Source organism: Sorex fumeus, unplaced genomic scaffold (assembly GCF_029834395.1).
Source record: "Sorex fumeus unplaced genomic scaffold, SorFum_2.1 ptg000093l, whole genome shotgun sequence".
Classification (NCBI taxonomy): Eukaryota; Metazoa; Chordata; class Mammalia; order Eulipotyphla; family Soricidae; genus Sorex; species Sorex fumeus.
The window spans coordinates 8656749-8676836 of NW_026606150.1; the positions used below are offsets into that span (position 1 = coordinate 8656749).

At 55.9% G+C, this 20088-nt stretch overlaps 1 protein-coding gene across 1 annotated transcript; it reads left to right on the forward strand.

The window, feature by feature from the left end:
* Positions 1-790: 790 nt before the first annotated feature.
* Positions 791-18132, forward strand: LOC130039717 (uncharacterized). The gene is made up of 9 exons (XM_056131592.1): positions 791-815; positions 3978-4057; positions 8197-8260; positions 10151-10220; positions 16040-16119; positions 16212-16331; positions 16936-17086; positions 17665-17775; positions 18037-18132. The coding sequence occupies exons 1-9, from the start codon at positions 791-793 to the stop codon at positions 18092-18094; spliced, it is 759 nt and encodes a 252-aa protein (XP_055987567.1). The 3' UTR covers positions 18095-18132.
* The last annotated feature ends 1956 nt before the right edge of the window (positions 18133-20088 follow it).

A 20088-nucleotide genomic window follows, 5' to 3' on the forward strand; every position in this document is an offset into this window, starting at 1 on the left:
GCCCCAGGTGCTGGGGATTGATCCCAGGCAGGCGCGTCTGCGAGGTGCTGTCTCTCTAACCCCCAAGGGCCACTGGCCCGTTTCAGCCTCCCAGACTGTATTTCCACAGTTAGTGCCATGGTCCATGCTCGTGTGACCCAGGCAGTGGGCATCGTGGGGAGAGAAGGGCGTCCTTTGGAATTACCAGTGAACAAAGATGAGCCCTGCTCTGAGGCTGACACCCCCCACCAGGGAAGGGACACGAGGGTCCCCATCATTGGCAGTGACTGGCCGACACGCGCCCCTCTGGGCAGGCAGGTGGCTCCGTAAGGGACTGCATGGCAATGGAACTCCTGGGAGGCCATCAGTAACCCCCAGGCTGCAGAAAGCCCACCGGTGGCACAGGAATTAGGTTGGATCAGATCTGCACCCGACCCCAGCGCAGCCCCTGGGGAGGCGGGACCCCCGCCCCCTCCAAGAGAAGCTCCAACAGAACAAAGGCCAGGAAAGTAATTTCAAAAATAACCATCAGCTGCTCCCAACTCCACACACTTCAGCCACCCCAGCAACAGACTTGGACCTTGGTGACCGGCCCACATTTGTGTTTGTGAGGGTGGCACTAGGCGGCTCGGCAGAGGTTCCGTAAAGTAGCCTGAGACCCCTGGGCATCTTGGCGAACATAGCAGTGAGTGCTGGAGGGCACCACAGCGCCGGAGATCTCTCTGGGCCCCACACCGAGCTGATTTGCCCAGGGCACCCAGACAGAGCAGGTGCAGACTCCCCGCCTTCTCCAGATGGAACCCTGGCAGCCATGAACTTCCACAAGCCAGGCCCAAGTATGCAGGTTCCAGGACTGAGTCTCCAAGCAGCATGGTGGCAGCAGAGCCGGGCAGTGTCACCCTGGCTCCCAGCACACTCCTGATACTGGATGCCATGCCCACAACCACCAAATGCTCGGGGTCAGCAATTCCCAACTGGATCCCAAAATGGAATAGCTCCTTCTAGAGCTGTCTCTGGAACCCAACCATGTACAATCTTAGAATTTCAGAAGCACGTGGCTGCCATGAATATGTAAAACAAGCAATGGAAAAATAAATGATCCTGGGGCTGGAGCGATAGCACAGCGGGTAGAGTGTTTGCCTTGCACATGGCCGACCTGGATTCGATTCCCAGTATCCCATATGGTCCTCCATGCACCGCCAGGAGTATTTCCTGAGTGAAGAGCCAGGAGTAACACATGAGCATTGCTGGATGTGACCCAAAAAGAAAAAAAAAAAAGGAAAATAAATGATCTAGCATCTGCCCCTGGCAGGCAGGCCTAAATGGTGGTGGAAAAATTCGAGCAAAACATAATGCCCCAAAGTAGAGGGAGAATACTGGGGAAATTGTCTGCCATGGAGGCAGGGTGAGGACTGGGATGGGGGTGGGGGATATACTGGGGACACTGGTGGTGGAGAATGTGCCCTGATGGAGGGATGGGCGTTTGATCATTGTATGGCTGAATCTCAAACATGAAAGCTTCGTAACTGTGTCTCACAGTGATTCGACTTAAGAAAAAAAGTAATTGAGTTCATGCCCAATTCAATCAGCTTCATCATTGTCTGAATAAAGAGCAGTACTCCTACATTAAAAGAAAGAAAGAAAGAAAAAAGAACAGTACTGAGAGCAAAACTCCAGCTCAATCCCTTTAAATTGCCGTGTGTGCAGACCCCTTTCTTTCTTTCTGCTTCTTTTTTTCTTTTTGGGTCACACCTGGCGATGCACAGGGGTTACTCTTGGCTCATGCACTCAGGAATCACTCCTGGCGATGCCCAAGGGACCATATGGAATGCTGGGGATCGAACCTAGGTCGGCCGCCTGCAAGACAAACGTCCTATCCACTGTGCTACCACTCCAGCCCCTGCAGACCCCTTTCAACTCCAGGTTCCTTCCGAGATACAAAACGCTGAGACTAAGGATGGCCTTGCCCCAATGGAGGTCCAGCTGCCAAGGCCTGGGCTCCCGCCAGCCTCAGGAGCACTGGCCGGGGGCTAGGCTGGCGCCGTGGACGCAGACTCACCCACGGGTGCGCCCCAGCCATGACCACTGGCTGAGGAGTGTGGAAGGCCTGGGCAGAGAGTGTCCAACTGCTGTACACACAAGGGCACTGCCCTCCAGGCCGAGGGGCCTGGGAGATGACTGGCAGGCAGGAAGTGAGGGAGTGAGACACCAAGACTCTGGGCAATGGGGCACGTGAGCTGGGCCAGTACAGTTGGGAGAAAGCCCCTGGCCTGGGCCCCCAGCCCTCGGAGCCCCTGCCCGAGTCCTGCCCTGCACGGACTGAGGGGCGCTAGCCTCGGGGGCCCGGGTGGGGCCCGAATGCCCCAAGTACCGCGTCACCCCAGTCCAGCACACCTCTCCCTCTGTCCGAGGAATCTGGCTCTAACCTCAGCCCAGACACAGGGTGGGGGTCAGGCGTGTTTTCACACTGTGACCCCTGCTCTCCGACCCTGGTGCATGGGCAGACCCTGCAGGAGACCCCACTGTCCCTAGGGTGCTGGTGACAGCTGTCCCCAAGCTGTTCCGTGAGGCGAGTGTCTGGGCCCCTTCCCTGACCTGGCCTGGTCTCTGCCCGCTGCTCCCACGAGGGTGGACCCAGGGGCCAAACATGCAGCCCAGGATCAGCTGCCCCACAGTGAGAGGGCTACAGGGCAAGGCATGCCCTAGCCCACCTCAAGGTGAGGAGGCCATGCCCGGGTCTGCGAGAGGGCCCAGAATGTCCACTGCCTCAGAGCTAGTGCAGGCCAGAGACATAGTACAAGGGTGGCCACTTGCCTTGCACGCGGCTCACCTGGCTGCGTTCAATCCCCAGCCACAAGCAGAGCCAGGAGTGAGCCCTGACCGTCTCTGCTGGTTGTGGCCAAAAACTAAAACGGGGAAAAAAAAGAGGCCTCTTTTTGTTTGCTGTGTCAGAGGTAGTGTGGCGGGAAGGCACGGACTGGGTCCCTTCCTGAGAGTCAGGGGAGTCAGGTGGGTGTGGGGCCGGGCGGGGGAGGATGTGCACCTGCCTTGTGTGCGCTCACTTTTGTCACCGCCAAGAGGAGAGAAATAATCCATCTGACAGAGGGCCCCGGGCGGGCCCTGTGCCTCAGGGCTCTGCAGACACTGCAGACCCGAAGACCTGAGACTGGAGGCCAGGCGCGCCTGGCGGGTGGAGGCCCCCGAGTGTTGAGTCCCTTTGGGCTGTGGATTTCCTTTCTCGTAAATCTCATTTTTCTAAAGTTTTTGATGTTCTGAAGATCTGAGCTTCCAACCTGCTCTCAGATGCTGCCGCGCAGAGGGGGACCTCACAGCTGGAGCCCCCAAGTGCCCCAGTCGAGGGGTCCCATTCTAGAGACTTTGCAAAAAAAAAAAAAAAACAGGAAATAGCCAGGTCCCAGGCATATCCGAGTGATTGAGCTCCAGGGCCTCCAATACATCTAAAACCAGTGGCAGCAGGGCAGAGGAAGGGACAGTCGCACCTCGCACACGGGGAGAAGAGCAGGAAGGGAAGGAGACGCAGGGGTCCTCGGCAGCGGGGAGGGACAAGGGACCTGCCACCTCGACGCCTGTGCCACGACTCACAACAGAAGGGTCCCTGCGTACCACCCCACTGAGTGTGCCCCCAAAACAAAGTGATGAAAGTCACTACTCTGATGTAGCTGCAGGAGTGTTGCAGGGCAAGAACGTTGCAGGGCAAGAACGCTTGGGTGGTGGGTGGCGGCAACACCCTGAGCTGGGCCTAGGGGGAGCTTGGCCTGGTGCTGCCCGGGTGGGGCCGCGCGGTCGGGGCGTGGCCTAGCGGGCTCGGCCGAGATCTCACGCTCACGGGGCGTGGCCTAGCGGGGCCAGGGGCGTGGCCTGATGCTATTGGAGGCCGGGGCGCGGGGGCGTGGCCATCGGTACCGGAACTATAAATACCGCCGGCGCTCGCGGACGGATTCTGCTCCGCGATGCCTCCCCTCGCGCTTTCGTCCCAGGTCGGGCCATGCCTCGGCTTCTCGGGCTTCTCGGCCGGCTGTGGCTGCTGCCGCCGCTGCTGCTGCTGTTCATAGCGACGGTGGGTACGGGGCTGGGGGCGTCTGCGCCTTGGCGGTGAGTGCGGGCTCCAGGCGCCGCTCCGCGCCAGGTCTGGCTGCGGGGGCGGCGCGCGCGGGAGTCGGCGCTCAGGAACCGCTCCTGGCGATGCTGGGGGACCATATGGGATGCTGGAATGAACCTGTGTCTGCCGTGTTGGCGACATGCAAGGTAAACGCCCTGCCCGCTGTGCTATCGCTCCAGCCCCAAGTCATGTGCTTTTTTTACATTTTCCTACTGTCCCCGTCCAGTCAAGCCTTCCCCCCGGCGGTGGCGTCTGGTCCTGGTCCCCAGTGGGTGTCTGTGATGCGTTAGGAGTCGGGGGCGGGAGAGCCAGCAGGGGACGGTGCTGGCCTCGCCCGGGCTGACCCGGGTTCTCTCCCTGTCCTGCAAGGATGCTGCTCCTGTCTGCGTGACCCTGAGAGCAGAGCCAGGGGTGGGCCCCAGACAAAAAGCCCGAGCTGCTCTTGCAGAGATGCTTTTCAGTTTAGTTGATTTCCTTATTTGCGTTTCTGGGGCTGAAGTCCAGCACGCAGGAACATAGATGGCCTGGAGGGAAAGCTGCTGTCCCCAAGTGCCTGGCACCAAGTCCGGTGCCCACTCCCTGCAGGGACCCTGCCGCCCCCTCAGCACCAGAGTGCCCCTGACTGCCGGAAGAAGCCGCGCTGATGGGGGCATGGACTGAGGGGACCCCAACCCAGGCACTGACTGGGGGAGGAGGAAGGAGTGGCGACACGGCCCCCACCACCTAGACGGGGTGGATACTTGGACATGTGGGGAGTGACCCGGCCCGGGAGCCACACATGGTCAAACCAGGCACGGCCACAGGCAAAGCGGCTGCCTTAACCCCTGTGTGACCTGCAGCCCGGAAATGACCATCAGGCTGGGGGGCCCCAGGACCCTCCCAGCAGGACACGGCCTGGGGTTGCTGGGGCCACACTCTGCTCAGACGGATCCAGGATGGGTCCAGAGTCGGTTTCACAGAGGATCTGGAATCTGTTGGGCTGGATCCCAAGTGGATCTTGATGGATCTGGGCTGGACTCAGATGGACCTGGCGTGGGTCTCTGTCCTCGTGTGTGCAGGGTGACACCTGTGGCCTAATCCTTCTCCCTGGCCCAGAGAACTAACTGGTGGATCCAGGTCAATATTCAAGCATGCGCACAACTCGATTTTCTTGTTTAGATTATTTTGGTACTTTTTTTTTTTTTGCTTTTGCTTTTTTGGTCACACCCGGCGATGCTCAGGGGTTACTCCTGGCGGTGCTCGGGGGACCATATGGGATGCTGGGAATCGAACTTGTGTCGGCCATGTTGGCTGCGTGCAGGGCAAACGCCCTACCCTCTGTGCTATTGCTCCAGCCCCTATTTTGGTACTTTTTTTTTTTGCTTCATTTTCCCGAAGTTCATTTTCATTTTCCCTACGAGATGGTCAGACTTCTTCGTCAAGTCCCTGAATGATCAGTTTGAGAGTCTTTGCATTCCTAGAACAAGCAGGCACCATTGGGCCACACTAGCAGCGACAGGGACGAATGGAGACCTTACTGGTGCCTGCTCGAGCAAATCGATGAGGAACAGGATGTCAAGTGATCAAGGGTGTAAACACACAAAGAAGGGCGGGCAAGGGCCTATCCCGCCGCCCTTGTGCCGACCTTGTTCGGGAGTCTCAGGCCGTTTCCCCACTCCACGGAGGTCGAGGTCATGGCGATGGTCAGGCGAAGGAAGGAAACGCGAGCCAGGCTGGTTGGTCTTAGCAGCAGTTTATTACATGGAAGAGATGTATGTCATGGAGGCCCCAGGATCTCTCAAGCACGTGCGCCTTTGTCTCTCCGCTTCTGTCCTCAGCCCCATCTTCCCAGGTTCTCTGATGCACGTGTCCCCAGAGAGCCCTGAAATCTCCCTTATATAGATCATGGTACCTCTAAAGGGCGCAATATAGTGATGTCATCAAGGGGAGTTACAGAAAGAACATTGAGGCAAAACATACATTGTTTCTTTACATCCACAGGCCAGTAATCCTTTTACAAGCTACAAGCACTTGGGTTAGCACATCAAAGACCAGTCTGCTAGAGCTTGGAATCCACATCTCCAAGATCAGCCTGCCTGGAGCCAGGCATCTACATCCCAAAGACCAGGCCTGGCTTAGCACCTGGGATCTGCATATACCTAAGACCAGCTAGGTTCCTGTGAGATAAAGGAAACTGCCTCAATATACTGAAATCACTTACTGAAGGCAGTTTGAAGGGGAGAAAGTTCAGTCTCATCCCAGCTAGTCAGGACACACAGGAAAACTGCTTCTAGGGCAGATTCTCATCTAGCAGATCAACTCACACTAGAACAGATTTCCCTGGATGTGTTTCGCCTCTCCTTGTCCGACCAACATATAAGCATACATGATATAAATCATTTCGTATGGACACAGGAAGAAATACTTCAAGCTTATAGAATTGCTCTCCTAGGGCCATCTCGATCTCAGACTGCAGTGCTCAGGCCAGGTACCTTTCCTATTCCTAGCAGCAGGGTCCTAGTCTCGTCGTTACGCTTGGATCATGACAGCATTTGTCTATGATCAAACTCTTATAGTTCAGTATCGTGGCACCTTGGCCTGGCCCATCGCGATGCCAGGGTAGCACATAACTTACCGGCCTGCCCTGGTTCCATCCAGTCCCACGTCGGGACCCTGCCCATGGGGTGCTAGGAAGTGACAGCAGCAACTGAGGCTTAAGTTGAGAAAGCAGATGCCCAGGAGTGAATAATATTCAAAGCCCATCAACTCCTAAGTTACAAAGCATAATATTAATTGTCTTCCTGTGTCTATACAAAAAGGACATTGCATTAAACTATTCAAAAGACATGGGGAGAGGAGAAAGGCAATATTAACTTACAGTACAAGTTCAGTGTCCTAGAAGGAAGAGACCTGACAAATTGGTTGGGGAAGAGAGCATCGAAGTGGTTACAGACAAACAAAGTAATGGGAATGACTCGGGAGCACTGTGATGGGTGCAACCTGATAAACCTGAGCTCCTTGTACTCCAACAATCAAGTGATCCCCAAGTTTAGTGAAACACCCTAGACATCGAGTCAATTCACTTTTCTAGGGAAGGGGGCAAGAATCTAAGGGCGGAGGCGGGAGGCAAGCAAACCCCGAAGGAAAGAAGACAAGGAGCCGGCCCAGCGCGAGCAATCAGGCACCCATTGGGAACCGGCCGGCGGAATGGGGTGTGCATGTGTACGTGTCCGTATGTGTGTGTACTTGTGTATGTGTGTGCGCGTGTGTGCGTGTGTGCGTGTGTGTGCGCGCGTTCAGGGACTGATCCCAGGGACTCCACAGATGCCAGCCCCCGGTCCCCCCTGGCATACTCCTGAGTTGTGGCCCTCAGGCCTGAGCGACAGCTCCGTTGGGGCGGCTCTCGCCTTTGGCCCCTGGCGCCCCACCTGGTCCCTGATTGGGCCGAGAGTGACCGCTGAGCGGAGCGCCAGGAGAAAGAGCGCTGTGTAGTGCCAGGCTTGGCACAAGGCAGAACAAGTTGTGTTGTGGAGCAAGTGAAGGGCGGCAGCAGGGGGGGCCGGACCCGGCAGGAGGAGGGGGCTGAGCCCCCACGCGCTCTTGTTCGCTCGGAGGAGGTCGCGGCCACAGTGGCTGAGCTGTGACCCTACGGCCGTCGGCCTGTTGGCGCGGCTGTGGTCGACCCGAGCCAGCACCGCCGTGTGGGCTCCTGTGCTGTGGCCAGGAGGGCCGCAGGCAGGCTCCTGCAGTTGGCGTCCACTCCCAGGTCAGGCTCAGTGCAGCAGGTGCTCCCGACCGGCCAGAACTCCCCAAGGCTGCTCCAGCCACTGGGTCCTGGGGCTGACGGAGACCCACGGGCTGCGCTGTCTCCCGGCGCCTCAGAAACAGGAAGGGCAGGAAGAACAGGAGCCAGGCACAGAGGAGCACACGCGTGTGAATGTGTGTGCCCAGGCCCCAGACACTGGCGCCTTTCCTCACATTCATTTGTGGGATGCTCGGGGCCGTGCTGGCCATGCTCGTGGTGGTGGTCAGTGGCGGGCCTGGGTGGGCTGGGTCCCCTGGGGAGGTCCCTGGGGCCGTGCCCACCCTGCCCTAAGCCCGTCCCCCTCTCGCCCTAGCAGGCCCCTGGGCTCCCTAGTGCCGGCAACTCCAGCAACAACTGCTGCAAGCAATTCAGATACGGTGAGTACGAGAACACACACAACTGATCTGCGTGAACATGCCTGTCCACGCTCACACATGCACACCCACCCACAAACACAGAAATCACATGCCCAGTCTGTGTGAACACGCCTGGATACTATCACACATGCACACACAGCCCAGGCCTCCGAGCCCCATGCCCTGCTGGCCCTCTACATGCCTGCACATGTATGCACACCAGCGCTCACCTGACCTGCACACAGTGCACACATGTCTCTGTGTATCCCTGCCCATGCACATGACCCACTCGTATCTCTGCGCATCACTATCCCTGCAAATGGCTCACATGTGTCTTTGCATGTTCCTTCCCTGCACAGGGCTCACACATGTCTTTGCGTGTTCCTCCCCTGTACATGACCCACATGTATTTTTGCATGTTCCTCCCCTGTACCTGGCCCACCCATGTCTTTACGTGTCCCTGCCCCCTGCGCGCAGCCCCTCGGGCGGTGAGAGGCACGTGGGCTGCCGGAGAGCAAGGAGGCAGCCGTGGACAGGGGGGAGCTGGCGCGTGTCCACGACGGGGACCCGGCATCTCTCCGCCCTGCCTCTGTGCTCTAAACGGTGCCCTTGACATTGGAAACTGTCAAACCAAAATGGAGATGGGGAGAAATCTGGCAAACCACACATCCAATGAGGTGAGCCAACAGCGTGGAGGTGCCTGCACGTGGCTGACCCAGTTCAAGCCCCAGCATCCCGCTTGGCCCCTTGACACCGCCGGGACTGAGGCCCAAGTGCAGAGCCAGGGGTCAGCCCTGAGCAAAGCCGGGCGCGCCCCTGGAAAACCCCCGATGCGAGGAGAAATGCCAGAGTGTTCTCCAGGAGGCTTGTCAGGGCCTGATGGGGGGAGAGGCTGGAGGGGAGGGGCGGGCTGGGGCTGCCCACGCTCACTTCCTCCTGCATCTCCAGGACTGGATCCAAAGGGGTGGGAGCCACAGCTCAGCGGGAAGAGCGGCCCCTGAGCATGGCTGCCCCGCAGATCCCTAGTACCCCAAGGGTCCCCCCCGCCCCGAGCCCACCAAGAGTCCTCCCTGAGCACCGCTGGGTGTGGCCTCTAAAACAGCCAAGCAAATACAAGTCACTGTGTCAGACTTGGAGACTTCAACCAGACACTTGAGATGTGGACTGGCCAGGGCCAGAGCTGGCTGGGGGCGCTCAGTTACGTGAGGATCAACACGCAGGCGCTGTGTGGCCTTTGGAGGGGACAGTGGGAAGCCACTCACTCGGCAGAGATAAAGGGGCTAGAGAGATAGTCAGTGAGTGGGCTTCTGTCCTACATGCCCCCGACCATGTACAGTCATTGAATCCCTGCCAGGAATCAGCCCTGAGCACAGCGCCAGGAGTCAGCCCTGAGCACATAACTGGGAGTGAACCCTGAGCACAGAGCCTGGAGTCCTGAGCACAGAGCCGGTAGTCAATCCTGAGCACAGAGTCGGGAGTCAGCCCTGAGTACAGCCCTGGGTGTAGCCCAAAAAGTAATATTTATTAAAGATAAAATGTGTGCAGTGTGAGTGAGCGTTTCCCCCAGGCCGCCCTCACTCCCCTGTGTGTCTGAGTGTGACAGAGCTGGCCTGGGGCTGGGGGCTGCTGTCAGGCGGGTGCGGCCTGCGATGTTTCGTGCCCCCTTACAGCCCTTTTTTGGGAGTGCTCAGGAATTCCTCCCGCTCTGTGCTCAGGGGTCCCTCCTGGCGGTGGGCTGCACTGGCTGCGGGACTCGGGATCGGCTGTGTGTAGACCAGGGCAGAGACATGGACCCAGGGCATCTCCCCGCCCCAGGATGCAGGTTCCGGCGGGGTCTGCCTCCTGACAGCAGGGTCACCTACTACCGCCTGCCCTCCCCCCGCTGACCGTCCCCCACTCCCTCTCTTACAGGGGAGGTCGTGTGCCTGAAGAAACACTTCAAAGACCAGAACTTCCCGGAGATGTGTCACCCGTGCAGAAGGTACCCGCAGGGACTGGTGCGGCGCCCCCCACCCGCCCAGGCTGTGGGCCCCCTGAGGGGCCCCCTGTGCCCAGATGGCGCCTTGGGGTGTTCCTCTGCTCACCCGATTCTGTGCGCACTGTGCTGTGGGGGGCTGGAGGCACCCCAGGCTCCCCTCGCCCACCTGCCTGCATCCCATACTCGTGGGTGCACATACACACACACACACACTGTGCATACACGCACATATGTGCACACAATTGCAGCACACACATGCACAAACCCACACAGGCACACACATGCACACATGCATCCACACGTCAGCTGGCTCACGCAGCCCACTCATGCACTCTTGGGTACAAGTGTCTCAGTGTGCGTGCACACATGTGTGCTGGCGTGCTCATTGCATACGTTCGCATGTGTCCGTGAGTCTCTCCACACACAGAGCCGTGGCTGAGCAGAGGCCCCGGGGGAGGAAGGAGGAGCGGCGGCCTCTCTGGCGGGTGGGCTGGGGACTGAGGCATCCGGTCCTGGCCCAGGCTCTGCACTGGGAACCTCAGAGACCCCGTCTCACAGCTCGGTGGATGGGGCGTCTGTGTGTCCGTCCGCGCTCTCCCTGGCGGGTTCAGAGCTGCGGTGACGCCTCACAGACTCCTGGCTCGGCCTCCGCCTTCCAACGCTTCTCTTCGGGCTCTGCTCCATCTCCACGCCGTCTCGCGCCCATCCTGGGCTCTTCCGTCTCTGCTTGCTGCCATCTGTGTACGAATCTCCCTCTATCGGGACCCTGGTCATGCGGCCCCGCCCTGGGTCTGCCGGACATCTGAGCCTTGTTACGTCTGCAGACGTAGGTCCAATAAGGATCCTCCTGAGGTTCTAGGTCGGAGCGGATATGGGGGTTCATTTGCGGGGAGGCGTTTACAGCCAGTTACAGATAGCTCCTGCGGGCTGGGGCGATAGCACAGCGGGGAGGGCATTTGCCTTGCACGCCGTCCACCCGGGTTCAATCCTCAGCACCCCATATGATCCCCCTAGCACCGCCGGGAGTAATTCCTGAGTGCAAAGCCAGGAATAACCACTGTGCATCACCAGGTATGACCCCAAAACAAGCAAACATAAAAACCAAATAGCTCCTGTGTAAACTCACACAAGTAGGGGGCACGGCACACAGCGGCGGTGGCTCTATCTCTCCCGCCGCCTGCGTTCGGTAGTCTCACCCTTCTCCTGCCCCGGGGAGGTTGATGGCGATGATCAGGTGGAGGAAGGAAACGAGGGCCAGGCTGGTAGGTATTAGTCACAGTTTATTTCATTCCTCTCTCCATCTACACCAGTCTCTCTTGTCTGTCTCTGCTTCTGTCTCTGCTCCCGTCTCTCTCTCTCCATGCTACTTCACTCTCCTTCTCCATCCCCCTTCATCCTCCTCTTCCTTCTGATCCTCTCTGAACATCCAGCCCACTCCTACAGTCTAGTTAAATCCTCTCTCCATGTGGAATTGGGGGAACAATTACACATAGGTGCGGTCACAATCAATAGGGGTAGAGATCAATCACAAATCACAAAAATCACAAATCATCCTGTTATTCGTCAATTGCCTCGAGCAGGCCCCAGTAACGTCTCTTTCATCCTAGCCCTGAGATTATATTCAAGGCTCTTTAGGAGAATGAGACCCATCATTGTTACTGGTATTTGGCATATTGGGTACGCCACAGGGAGTTTGCCAGACTCTGCCGTGTGGGCAGGCTACATTCGGTAGCCTGCCAGTTTGTCCAAAGTAGGAGTGAGATAATGAGATGTCATAATAAGATTACGTCATAATAAGGTTCCGGTAGCTGGTTTTTATAGTCTAGAGATCAACAGGGGTAGAAATCTTAGCCTCGGGGAAGGCCTCTCCTAGGACAGATCCTTTCTCAGCAGGAGGACCCGCCCTAGAGCGGAATCCCAAGGGTGTGTCTCTCCTCTCCTTGTCCGACAAGCATTTCATTTCATTTCATTTCATCATCCTGTTAATCGTCGATTGCCTCGAGCAGGCCCCAGTAACGTCTCTTTCATCCTAGCCCTGAGATTATATTCAAGGCTCTTGAGGAGAATGAGACCCATCATTGTTACTGGTATTTGGCATATTTGGTACGCCACGGGGAGTTTGCCAGACTCTGCCCTGTGGGCAGGCTACATTCGATAGCCTGCAAGTTTGTCCAAAGTAGGAATGAGATATTCTGATAAGATGTCGCGCGGCCGCGAATGCATGTAAGCATATAAGCATATAATATAAACCATTTTATATGGATACAGTAAGAAATATCTTAAACTTATAGAATGGCTCCCCTAGGGCCATCTCGATCTCAGACTACAATGCTCAGCCAGATAGTCTTTCCCACCCCTAGCAGGATCCTAGTCTCGTCGTTACTTTTGGATCATGACAGCATTTGTCTATGATCAAACTTATAGTTAAGAATCATGGCACTTTGGCCTGGCCCATTTCGTTGCCAGGGTAGCTCACCGCTTGCCCTGGGTCCATTCAGTCCCTCGTCGGGACCCTGCTTTTGGGGTGTTAGGAACTAAGGGCAACTGAGGCTTAAGTCGGAAAGCAGATGCTCGGGAGTGAATAATATTCAAAGCCAATCAAATTCTAAATTACAATGCATGATGTTAATGGTCTTCCTGTATCTATACAAAAAGGATATTACTTTAAGGTAAAATGTTCATAAGGCGTAAGGAGAGGAGAAAGGCAATATTTCACTCACTTAACTTAATCACTTAACTCCCCGTTAGTCGTCGATTTGCTCGAGTGGGCGCCAGTAACGTCTCCATTTGTCCCTGTCGCGTGCTAGTGTAGCCCAATGGCATCTGTTCACTCCGGGAACATGAGGGCCTCAAACCGATCGTTCATGATCTTGACGAAGAAGTCTGACCATCTGGTAGGTGGGCGGCCACGCGGTCTTTTGACATCCCGTGGAATCCAGTCGGTAACAGCTCTAGTCCAGCGGTCGTCTTTAAATCTCGTTACGTGACCAGCCCGTCTGATTTTCGACACCTTGGCAAATGAGACAGTGTCCCTGATTCTTGATCGTCGACGGATGTCAGAACTCCGGATTCTCTCTCTCATTTGAGTGAAACGTGATATTCCAAGCATAGCTCTTTCTATTCTTCTTTGGGAGACCTGAATGGCATTCTCATCTTGTTTGCGTAGGGCCCAGGTCTCTGAGGCATATGTTAATGCAGGAAGAACAGTGGAATCAAAGAGATGTGCCCGGAGCCAGAGGTTCTGCGTCCTCTTAGCTATTTCTTCAACGTTCTTGAAGGCGTTCCAAGCCGCTCTCTTCCTCCTGCGCAGCTCGGGTGCCAGGTCATTTGTCATGTTGACCTCTCGACCTAGGTACACATAGCTGTTGCATTCGGAGATGGTCGTTCCATTGAGAGCGAATGGGGCGTCAGGAACAAGGCTGTTTCTCATAAACATTGTCTTCGTAAGATTCAGCTGTAGTCCTACCTTTCCACACTCACGGTCAAAGTCGACCAGCATTTGTGCCGCTTGGCTGATGTTTGGTGTTATTAAAACAATGTCATCAGCAAAGCGGAGGGGGTGTAGTTGCCGACCATCTCTCTTCACTCCCATTCCTTCCCATTCCAGTCGTCGCATGATGTTCTTGAGGGTGGCACTGAAGAGTTTCGGTGAAATGGTATCACCCTGCCGCACCCCTCTCTTGACATCAACGATCACTTCTTTGTAGAATGGTGAGATCCTGGTAGTGAATCCGCAATACAGCTCACGGGGGATCTTGATGTATTGGGCTTGAATGCCCTGATTGGCTAGGGCTTCAATGACCGCTTCCGTCTCACCAGAATCAAAGTCCTTCTTTAAATCAATGAACGTTAAACAGAGCGGCATCTTGAACTCCTGAGAAACCTCAATGAGCTTTGTTATTGTGTGGATATGGTCGATGGGGGGCAGTCTTTTGCCCCCACGCCTGGCTGTCCCTCGCCGGGACCCCTTGGAGGGGAGCGGGTTGAGCTTTCCTCCCCGCCCCGACCGGGGCTCCGGCAGCCGAAGACCTCCAGGACCAGCCACCACCATGCTGAGACCACTCTCCGCACACATGAAGGTACTGGCAGAGGGACAAAGCCACGCGGGTTCCGGGGCCGAGACCTCCAAGCCTACTTGGATTGGAGACAGCGGCCAAGACTCAGAGACTATAAAATCCAGATCCCGGAACCGCGCGGCCGCGAATGCGACATCTTATCAAAACTTTTTTTTATGACATCTTATTATCTCATTCCTACTTTGGACAAACTTGCAGGCTGTCGAATGTAGCCTGCCCACAGGGCAGAGTCTGGCAAACTCCCCGTGGCCTACCAAATATGCCAAATACCAGTAACAATGATGGGTCTCATTCTCCTAAAGAGCCGTGAATATAATCTCAGGGCTAGGATGAAAGAGACGTTACTGGGGCCTGCTCGAGGCAATCGATGATTAACAGGATGATGAAATGAAAAATGAAAATGGTCGATGGTGCTGAATCCTTTTCGGAACCCGGCTTGCTCGCATGGTTGTCCTTCATCTAGTGTTCTGCCAATCCTATTTAGGATGACTCGAGTGAACAACTTGTAGATGACAGACAATAGGCAGATCGGGCGATAGTTGCCAATGTCATGGATGTCTCCCTTCTTGAACAGTAGTACGGTCCTGCTGGTTTTCCATTGGGACGGAACCTTGCATTCAGACAGGTAGCGAGTGAAGAGCCGAGCCAGTGTATTGATGAGTACTGACGGCAGGTTCTTCAGGTGTTCAGGTCTGACCTTGTCCGGGCCGGGTGCTGTTTGTTTCTTTACCGACGAAATGGCATGTCGGATTTCGGAAGGGAGAAGGTTGGGAACGACATATCCATCCTGTGGAATTTGGTATGTCGGCAAGTGGACATGGCTATCGAAGAGATTTGAGTAGAAGTCATGGATAATCTTCTCCATTGCCGTTCTGGAGGATGTGATGGATCCATCAGGACGTCGGAGGGCAGTCATCTTGGTCTTATAGTTGGCGAAGGACAGGCGGGCGTTACGAATACTTTTCCCGGCTTCTGCCGCATCTATCAGTACTTCTGCTCTTCTCTCTTTGAGGTCTTCCTTGATTGCATCTCTGCACTGCTTTGCGAGCTCGGACGTTAGCTTGCGGTTGCCTGAGGCATGCGCCAAACCATACTGGCGAATTAGCTCAAGAGTTTTCGAAAATAGGCGATTTTTTGTGGCTATCTCTCTCTTGGCGTTCCTCGCACACTCATACATATAAAATCATAGATTTCTGGGAAACTGATCTTACAAATTAACTAAGTCTGATTGAGGGGAAAGCTGATTAATTGGGTGGGAAGGAGAGCATAGGGAAGACTGTTTACATGTAAACACAATGGAAGTGGAAGTGCCTCTGGAGCACTGTGATGGGTGTAACCAGATTAATGGGTGTAACCAGATAAACCTAAGCTTCTTGTGGAAGAAGGGCAAAGCAATGTTATCCTACAGCTCCCGCTTACAAGTCTCTTGGAGGGTCTTGCGCAATCACCCAGGCCAGAGCACGTGCTGCCTTCAGGTCTGGCTTGATCAGGGCGCTTCCTTCTCTGGACTTGCTTCCAATTGCCTTTTCTGGGGCCACCTCCTCCTGCATGTGTCTGTGCCCGTCCAGATCACAGCCCTCCTAGTGTATCAGATTTCCAGGCCTTTCCCTGGCCCAGTGGGTGCCCCATCACCCTGGGAGCCGGGCTGGTCCCTTTGTCCTGGACCTGCGTGGCAAGGAGGGTGCTGTGGGCCCGGTTGGGCGTCGAGAGGGACAGTAACCGGAGCTTCTTTCCCCTTGCTCCTAGCTGTGGAAGTAATACCGAAATACGCCCCTGCACCAACATAAGTGACACAGTCTGTGCTGGAGACGGCGGCTCAGGGACCGGTAAGTCCTGTCTGCATCGTGTCAGCGGGTCTTAAGGGTCAGCCCCAGTGGGCCACGTGAACTCACCTCTGCCCGTCTACTCTTAACCCCAGAGGTTGGAGCCGCGGGCAGTGATGCCGTCACCAGGATCTCAGGCAGGACGGGCCCCACCTGGGATGCCGCCCTGACGGATTCTCCGGAACAAACCAGAAACACCAACACAACTCCCACAGGTGGGCCACACTGCTCCCAGCTCTGCTCCCGCCCACCATGTGGGGGCCAGAGTGATGCCCACCCCTCTGGGTCTGGTGAAAGTGTAGACACAAACCTGGGACAAACGACCACAAATGTCGGTATCAGCACAGGACACAGGCTCAGGGCTGAGCAACCCCCCCCCCCCCCCCCCGGCGCCTCCCCGCACCACCGGGTCCCCTGACAGCCAGCACCCTCCACTGCCACAAGCTGGCCTTTGCAGAGTGCCTGCGGGTGCTTGGGGACCCTTGGACCCAGCAGGGGGTCTCGGCCTCTCCTCTGGCGAGCACTCTCTCATCCCTCTGGGTGAGCACTCTCAGCCCCCTGGGAGCACCCACTCGGTCCCCTGGGGAGCACTCTCTTTGTTCCTTGGGAGCACTCCCTCTCAGCAAGCACTCTTCTGAGGGGGCGTCACTGTCCTTCCTCGCCCCCGTAGCCCACCCTTGGGTTCTGTGCGGTGTGCGGGCTGTGTCATGTGCGCATCCAGATGCCCAGCGCCCTCTCTGGAAAGGACAGTTCCCACCCGCTGCCCTGCAGCCTGGTTTGCTGACCCTGACGCCTCATTCTCTGGTTTGTCCCCTGCAGAAGGCTCAGAAAGCGGAGGCTGGGGCTCTCATCTGTACCTGCACATCCCGTTCCCTTTGTCCTTCATCCTGGTGCTCTTAGCCAACCTAGCCATAGTGAACCTGGTGCTGGATTTTCAGTCATGGGAGCATGCCTACCTTTTTTCACAAAGGTAGTCTTCTTACTTGCTACTGTGAGGCCACAGCCGTGGCCAAGGCTGCTGGTCAGTCGTTCAACACGGCTGTGCTGGGTGGAGGGGTGGGAGGGGGGGTTGGGACTTGGTGTGTGTGGAGCCCCATTGCGAACAGTATTGTAAACCTCCTCGGTGTCTCAGAGGAAAATTCATATAAAAATAATTATAATAAAAGCAAACAAATCAAGGTAAGTCCTGGTTAGACCTACCCTGAAGTAAAGATCAGGGGCTGGAGAGATGGTCCCGCGGTAGGGAACAGTATGTGAGTGTGTGTATGTGAGAAGATGTGAATGTGTGTGTGTGTGTGTGTGTGTGTGTGTGTGTGTGTGTATGAGTCTGTCTGAGTCCGTGTGTCCCATGGGCCTCAGGAGCCTGAGATGGGAGCCTGGGAACAGGGTGGGAACAGGGCTGGGCAGGGTACGGGACTGCGAGTGCCGGACCCCCTGTCTGAGGTCAGCTGGCCAGAGGTGGGGTGTCGGGTGCCCTCAGTTGGGAGGTGGGCGGGGCAGGTGGCCTGGACATCCCGTTCCCTTTATCCTTCTTCCTGGTCCTCTTAGCCAACCTAGCCATAGTGAACCTGGCGCTGGATTCAGGATAGGGACTGAGTGGACGCCCTCTGCGCTTGTGTCTCTGGAGGCATTTTCTGGACCGGGGAAACCCACACGCAGGTGAGTGTGCTCAGGGCCTGCTCGGGAACCAAAGACTGGGCTAGGATTCCCCAGGGGGCCTCTGCACCCCTCCTGGGAACACGCCAGTCCCTGGGTCTGGCTCACCCCACTTCCCAGATGCCCATGCGCACAGTTAGATCCCAACATGGTCCCAGAGGTCAGGACATGTCTGGGGGTCCCCGAGGCTCTATTCCCACAAACGACTCTGGAAGATCTGTCCCGTGAGCTCCCGGCGCCCCAGCTAACGGCTCTGTGCTCCAGCCCCCCAGAAACACCCAGGACCCTGCGACGTGCCCTACCCTGGATCCCGAGGAGGTGATCATCCTCAGTGCCCACCCACCCGCTGACCAACCTGACACAGAGCTCGTGCCCTGCGTACCCGGCTGTATGAAGCAGGTGAGGGAATAGGGAACCCCCAAGTCCCCCCAGCAAACGTGCACATGGCGTCCAGCTTCTAGATGCTGCTCTGAATTTCTCGGGTCTCCTATGGTGTGAAAATGTCTCCCTACCTGTTGGAGTACATGGAGCTTAGGTTTATCAGGTTGCACCCATCACAGTGCTCCCAAGTCACTCCCGTTACTTTGTCTGTCTGTAACCACTTCTATGCTCTCTTCCCCAACCAATTTGTAAGGTCTCATCCTGCTTAGACACTGAAGCTGTACTGTAAGTTAATATTGCCTTTCTCCTCTCCTTATGACTTTTGAGCAGTTTACTTTAATGCAATGTCCTTTTGTATGGATACAGGAAGACAATTAATTAATATGCTCGGTAACTTAGGAATTGATTGGCTTAGAATATTATTCACTCCTGGGCATCTGCCTTCTCAACTTAAGCCTCAGTTGCCCTCACTTCCTAGCACTCCAAGGGCAGGGTCCCGACGTGGGACTGGATGGAACCAGGGCAAGCCAGTAAGTCATGTGCTACCCTAGCATCGCGATGGGACAGTGCCACGATTCTTAACTGTAAGTTAAGAGTTTGATCATAGGCAAATGCTGTCATGATTCAAAAGTAATGACTAGACTAGGACCCTGCTGCTAGGAATAGGAAAGCTACCTGGCCTGAGCACTGCAGTCTGAGATTGAGATGGCTCTGGGAGAGCAATTCTACATGCACAAAGTATTTCTTACTGAGTCCATACAAAATGATTTATATCGTGTATGCTTATATGTTGGTCAGACAAGGAGAGGAGAAACACATCCAGGGAAATCTGTTCTAGTGTGAGTTGATCTGCTAGATGAGAATCTGCCCTAGAAGCAGTTTTCCTGTGTGTCCTGACTAGCTGGGATGAGACTGAACTTTCTCCCCTTCAAACTGCCTTCAGTAAGTGATTTCAGTATATTGAGGCAGTTTCTCTTTTCTCACAGGAACCTAGCTGGCCTTAGGTATGCAGATCCCAGGTGCTAAGCCAGGCCTGGTCTTTGGGATGTAGATGCCTGGCTCCAGGCAGGCTGATCTTGGAGATGTGGATTCCAAGCTCTAGCAGACTGGTCTTTGATGTGCTAACCCAAGTGCTTTTAGCTTGTAAAAGGATTACTGGCCTGGGGATGTAAAGAAACAATGTATGTTTTGCCTCAATGTTCTTTCTGTAACTCCTCTTGATGACATCACTATATTGCGCCCTTTATAGGTACCATGATCTATATAAGGGAGATTTCAGGGCTCTCTGGGGACACGTGCATCAGAGAACCTGGGAAGATGGGGCTGAGGACAGAAGCTGAGAGAACAAAGGTGCACGTGCTTGAGAGATCCTGGGGCCTCCATGACATACATCTCTTCCATGTAATAAACTGCTGCTAAGACCAACCAGCCTGGCTCGCGTTTCCTTCCTTCGCCTGACCATCGCCATCGACCTCTGTGGAGTGGGGAAACAGCCTGATCGCCGGCCTTTTATTTTTGTGTGCTTACACACCTACCCCTCGCTCTGTCCCCCTACTATGGAATTGTGCCTTCACAATGTGTGTGTGGCTCTAAGTCCCTGCCCAGGGCTTCCTACTCCTGTGTGATTACTGAGCATGCGGTGGGTCCTGGACCAGCAGCCCCCCACCCCCCTGGTGGCTGGTAGGGGCCAGCCCTGCACCTCACAGGTGCAAGCCAGGCTCTACCCAGGAGCTGGATCCCAAACAGTACTCAGGAGGCGGGCCCCAGCCGGGTGGACACGAGCTCGCCTGTCCTCGGTCAGCTGCAGGGAGGAGGACTTGACTGCGCTGTCCAGGGTGCTCCCAGCATGGGATGCACCTGCTGGCCGGTGCTCCCCTCACCGAGTCTCCGGGTCATCTGTCCTCCTCACCTGCACGTCCAGTCCGATGCCAGTGC

Bases quoted from the DNA above. Each gene is read 5' to 3' on its own strand.
- LOC130039717 (XM_056131592.1), top strand. From the start codon at position 791: ATGAACTTCCACAAGCCAGGCCCAA. The intron at 816-3,977 runs GTATGCAGGTTC...CTTTCGTCCCAG, and splicing joins CTTCCACAAGCCAGGCCCAA to GTCGGGCCATGCCTCGGCTT. The intron at 16,332-16,935 runs GTGGGCCACACT...TGTCCCCTGCAG, and splicing joins CACCAACACAACTCCCACAG to AAGGCTCAGAAAGCGGAGGC.